This window comes from Oncorhynchus keta, chromosome 23 (genome assembly GCF_023373465.1).
Source record: "Oncorhynchus keta strain PuntledgeMale-10-30-2019 chromosome 23, Oket_V2, whole genome shotgun sequence".
NCBI lineage: Eukaryota > Metazoa > Chordata > Actinopteri > Salmoniformes > Salmonidae > Oncorhynchus > Oncorhynchus keta.
In genome coordinates this window covers 4,659,904-4,665,704 of record NC_068443.1, presented here as the reverse complement: position 1 = coordinate 4,665,704, position 5,801 = coordinate 4,659,904, and the positions used below count along the sequence as shown (strand labels likewise).

Here is a 5,801-nt window from a genome sequence, read left to right as displayed (position 1 = left end):
CTCTCCTCACTCTCTCCCCTACCCTCCTTTCTCCCCTCTCTCCTCACTCTCTCCCCTACCCTCCTTTCTCCCCTCTCTCCTCACTCTCTCCTCTATCCCCTACCCTCCTTTCTCCCCTCTCTCCTCACTCTATCCTCTATCCCCTACCCTCCTTTCTCCCCTCTCTCCCCTACCCGCCTGTCCTCTTTCCTCACTCTCTCCCCTACCCTCCTGTTCTCTCAATCAAACAATGTACCTCCAATGCACTTATGCGCACACACACGCACACGCACACTCACACTCACACTCTTTTCTGTTCCAGTCTAGCTCCAACTAAGAAAGGTAAATCCGACAATCAAATCCAGTTTTACTGAAATCACTGGAAATATGCTGAAGGAGCCTAAGAGCCAGTCAAATATGAAAAAGTTTTAACAATCATTCAAATAGCCAGATCATCTTTGAATGTAGGTTGTTTATATTGGTTGATGTGCATCAGGGTACCGTGGATTCACACCAAACACAATGTCACTGCCAAAGACTCCAAGCACAGAAGAAAGAGGTTCAGAGTGTCAATATAATCAAGCCTTGGTGTGATACTTCTTGTTATCAACATTATTTTATGAGCAATAATGAACAGCTTTAGAGTAAATAAGCAGGCTTATACTAGTTTACAGTGTTACTGTTTATATGATGTGATTTATATTGCTCAATCCAAGTGGTTGATTTTCATTGACCCTGTGTAAAACAGAATCTACATCTTCCACGTTGTCGTCGATAACCAATAGTACAACCTGAATGGGAACCTTAAAGACTTATCTTCCCCAGAGACTCTTAGAACCCATGCAGCCACTTTGGGACTCTATACTTTACAACTACCGTAGACAGTCTGGCCTTCATTTCACCATACCTGGTTTTATTGGTCATTTGCACAGATATTCTGTCACAGTGACAAACCTGACACAGGCTAGGAGGAGCTCATGGGCACTTAGGTGTAAAGTGCGTTGCTCAAGGGCACAACAGCAGTATACAGAGATATTGTCGCTGGTGACACTCTGGCAGCTGGATCACTCCCTGTATATTTCCTCTCCAGGGCAGCTAGGGGTTGGAACCAATAACCCGTTGTTTATCAGCCCGCCTTTCTAACCGGGAAGCTCCGCCCCTATTCAATCTCTCTCTCCTCACTCTCTTGTCTTTGTTCAACCATTTGACCTGCCTTATCAACCCTTCCCTGCTCAACGTATGTCATTTAGAAATGTAGGTTTCCCTCTAGCAGTTAAGCCTAGTGGTTGAGAGCGTTGGGCCAGTAACAGCAAGGTTGCTGGTTCTAATCTCCGAGCCAGCAAGGTGGAAAAATCTGCCTTTTGCCCTTCTGCAGTTAACCCCCAACAATAACTGCTCCCCAGGCGTCGAAGACATAGAGAGTATGTCCAGGTGTGTTCATTTTTTTTTTAACATAAACATTAGACTTGAATTTGATTCTGTTTACTATGATTAACTAGCTTGGCTGATGCGACCCAAGTGACTCACAGCGCAGGGAGAGCTGTGAACACACCGTTCTGCAAAGGAGGCTGTTTGTTAATGCAATATTTGCTCAAATTGTGCGACAGGGTTTGATTGGTTATCCCAAATGTAATTCCCCCCCCCTCAGTTCAGACCTCTCATTGTTTGAATTTGAAAATCCAACCATTTTAACAGAAGGGGGGCTCAAGGGCTGAGTGTGGCTGTGGGTGTTTGAGTGAGAAAGACACAGAGGAGAGCCAACCGGTAAGAGCACAGCCTCCTTCATTACCAACGCACTGTGCCGACAAACATCAGAGCCATTCCATACTGAGGTCAGCGAGGACTTCCAGAGTTAGGCGTAATCCAGGCTAATGATTAACTGGAATGGAAAAGTAATTGTTTGTCTGCTTCACTACAGATTGCTCAGGGCCTCTGCTCAATTTAAAACCCAGAGTTCTCAGGGGAAATTGGATCACGGACTTCAAGGACAGAAACACTTTGCTTTGCAGGTTTGAAATTACCCTTCTGGTGGCGTCTCAGATACGAATATCTTTTTATCCTGAAACAATCAAGTTATTCACTAAACATTCTCCTCTCCAGATATACAAGGTGACACCACTTTAAGATTCTGCCAGTGGTCCTCCCAACACCATTCTACAAATATTGTCAGGAAGACGATTCCGACCCAGGATCGAAGAGACCCAGAAAGTAATTAATTGACTTGCAGCCCGTAGGTTTAAATAGTGGATAGGCATGGGGAGGGCATAGGAATATTGATGGGGAAATTAGATGATAGCATTTGCAAACATTGAATGAAAGGAACAGCATGCAAATATCTGTTATGCATAACTGCACACTCCAAGACATTGTTGTGTAAATGAACCTATGAGCCTCAGCTCCAAATGAATGGAAGATGTAGGCATGAAACTGGGATTGGATGTTTTATATTTATAAAAGGATATATGGTATACAAAATAAATTATGAGCGATGGCATTCAGTGTACCTCCATCCTTTGCACAAGTCCTCATATTAAATAAGGATGATGATTTATATCTAACCGGTTGGGACCTGCACCAGACGGAGGCGGAAGGAAGTGACCAGACCTTACCAGTTTGTGTTGGCTCTTGGGGACTGCTCACAGGTTTTTACAGTCATTAGTGTGAAGGCATTGGGAGGAACGTATACTTCTTGGGGAACTGGACGTGTGCTTCATGTCCTATGATGTGTTTGATATCAACTTTCCCCACTGTGCCCCAGCATGGGAATTATTACAGACCACAGTGTATCAGCTGTCAGGTACAGAATCCCCCGCAGTGAGACTGTTACGAGCATGTATTTTTCCCCACTGATAAATACTGATATTAGTATCTACTCCTTCCTGTATGTAGTGTCAGAAGTGACTGGAGGAAAACATGCGTTTGTGTTCCTGTGAATGAATAGATCAATGGATGGATGAGCCATGAATCTCTCTGATTCAGAGAGGGGTTAAATGTGGAAGACACATTTCGGCTGAATGTTGTTGTGCAACTGACTTAGGTTTCCATCTTTCCTTTTCCCCTTCTTATAGCAATGCTCTTAAGGCACTGTTAATAGCTCTGTTAAATTGACTTTGTTTGTTTTAATGCATTTTTTTTTGCTTGCTTGCCTTTGTTCCACATCTTCAAATTTTATTTTATTTTACCTTTATTTAACTAGGCAAGTCCGTTAAGAACAAATTCTTATTTTCAATGACGGCCTGGGAACAGTGGGTTAACTGCCTGTTCAGGGTCAGATTTGTACCTTGTCAGCTCGGGGATTTGAACTTTCAACCTTCCGGTTACTAGTCCAACGCTCTAACCACTAGAATACCCTGCCGCCCCAAATATTCTTGATTACTATAAAATGAAATGTTTTTGAAACTGGACTGAAGTTGCACGTACATCTTCATATAATTATGATTATATTTGAAATACAAAATGTTATATTTTGGGGATTGTGAAAAGTGCTTTATGATGGAAATACAGTTATTATGAAGTAATGACCGTCATCTGTCCATGTCCTTAGTAGAGTGACGTGTGTGTACGGTCACCTAAGATACCTGAAGTGTGTCACTGAATGTGCTAATCTATTAATTAGCTCTGACACTGTCTGATAACTCAGATCTGTGTGATTACCACTTAAGACAGACTGTGTCACATACACGCAAGCTTTGTTTTTGGACAGATTGCCATCTCAGTGTGCACATTAGGCTAATGGTTTGGACTGTTCATGAAATAATAGAAATCAATTTTAAAATCATTGCTATTCTGAATATTATACATTCTTGTGCATTGTGGACAATTCTTTGATGTGCTGTGATGTATGTTCTGAAATGCAGGCAAAACAAATGAATTATGACATTCAATATTGTATGTTGATTGTGTTTAGGAAAAGGAGGGGGTGAGATGGTACAGAAGGCAAACATATATCAGCTAAATCAGTCCACAACCCACTGTGCTGGGTCAGTCCAACAACCCACTGTGCTGGGTCAGTCCAACAACCCACTGTGCTGGGTCAGTCCAACAACCCACTGTGCTGGGTCAGTCCAACAACCCACTGTGCTGGGTCAGTCCAACAACCCACTGTGCTGGGTCAGTCCAACAACCCACTGTGCTGGGTCAGTCCAACAACCCACTGTGCTGGGTCAGTCCAACAACCCACTGTGCTGGGTCAGTCCAACAACCCACTGTGCTGGGTCAGTCCAACAACCCACTGTGCTGGTTCAGTCCAACAACCCAATGTGCTGGTTCTGTCCAACAACCCAATGTGCTGGTTCAGTCCAACAACCCACTGTGCTGGTTCAGTCCAACAACCCAATGTGCTGGTTCTGTCCAACAACCCAATGTGCTGGTTCTGTCCAACAACCCACTGTGCTGGTTCAGTCCAACAACCCACTGTGCTGGTTCAGTCCAACAACCCACTGTGCTGGTTCTGTCCAACAACCCACTGTGCTGGGTCAGTCCAACAACCCAATGTGCTGGTTCTGTCCAACAACCCAATGTGCTGGTTCAGTCCAACAACCCACTGTGCTGGTTCAGTCCAACAACCCACTGTGCTGGGTCAGTCCAACAACCCAATGTGCTGGGTCAGTCCAACAACCCAATGTGCTGGTTCTGTCCAACAACCCACTGTGCTGGGTCAGTCCAACAACCCAATGTGCTGGTTCTGTCCAACAACCCAATGTGCTGGTTCAGTCCAACAACCCACTGTGCTGGTTCAGTCCAACAACCCACTGTGCTGGGTCAGTCCAACAACCCAATGTGCTGGGTCAGTCCAACAACCCACTGTGCTGGGTCAGTCCAACAACCCACTGTGCTGGGTCAGTCCAACAACCCACTGTGCTGGGTCAGTCCAACAACCCAATGTGCTGGGTCAGTCCAACAACCCAATGTGCTGGTTCAGTCCAACAACCCACTGTGCTGGGTCAGTCCAACAACCCACTGTGCTGGGTCAGTCCAACAACCCACTGTGCTGGGTCAGTCCAACAACCCACTGTGCTGGGTCAGTCCAACAACCCACTGTGCTGGGTCAGTCCAACAACCCAATGTGCTGGGTCAGTCCAACAACCCACTGTGCTGGGTCAGTCCAACAACCCACTGTGCTGGGTCAGTCCAACAACCCACTGTGCTGGTTCAGTCCAACAACCCAATGTGCTGGATCAGTCCAACAACCCAATGTGCTGGGTCAGTCCAACAACCCAATGTGCTGGGTTTATGTTACAACCAAACACACTGGGTTGCTTTAAGTCAGCAATATAGTCTACTTTACCCAGCAGCTTGTTCGAGTGCTCAACCCAAGGTGATGGGTTACAAGTTGAAAAATAATATTGAATTGCCATATTAGGCATAATTCAATATCTACCTTTTGAAGATGCCAAAAATCTAATATTTTCAGTGTCCTAATTAGTTTTTGTTTTGTGTTTTCTGATTGTCTCAGTGCAACAAGCTTCAAACAAAGGACTTCCATAAGACTGTCATCTCCAACCGTTCACTCAAAAATACAATAGTTCTGAACTGGGTACGATTTAGTTTTTGTTTTAATTATTACACGTTTGTTAATTATCTTTTAAACTTCCATTGGTGGAAATCTACTGCTCAGTTGACTCATGTAAATAATTATGTAGTTGCCCATTTAAACATTCTAAGGTCAACATCCCCCATAGTGTTCACATTTCTCTCATGTAAATGTTTCAGCTGCATAAAAATATGAAATAAACAATTGATTTGGGAAATATCCAGTCCTGCTGTTTGCTGACTACATGTTGTTGGTTTGTTAGTTTGTTCTATGAGAAGTTAACGTTAAA

General features: G+C 44.1%; 1 protein-coding gene across 1 annotated transcript; it reads left to right on the top strand.

The window, feature by feature from the left end:
• Positions 1–1,695: 1,695 nt before the first annotated feature.
• LOC127911098 (uncharacterized) lies at positions 1,696–5,477 on the top strand. Its single transcript, XM_052477370.1, has 2 exons — positions 1,696–1,988; positions 2,080–5,477. Exon 2 carries the CDS (start codon positions 4,263–4,265, stop codon positions 5,241–5,243), a length of 981 nt encoding a protein of 326 aa, XP_052333330.1. The 5' UTR covers positions 1,696–1,988; positions 2,080–4,262; the 3' UTR covers positions 5,244–5,477.
• Positions 5,478–5,801: the final 324 nt, after the last annotated feature.

Bases quoted from the DNA above. Each gene is read 5' to 3' on its own strand.
- LOC127911098 (XM_052477370.1), top strand. From the start codon at position 4,263: ATGTGCTGGTTCAGTCCAACAACCCACTGTGCTGGTTCAGTCCAACAA.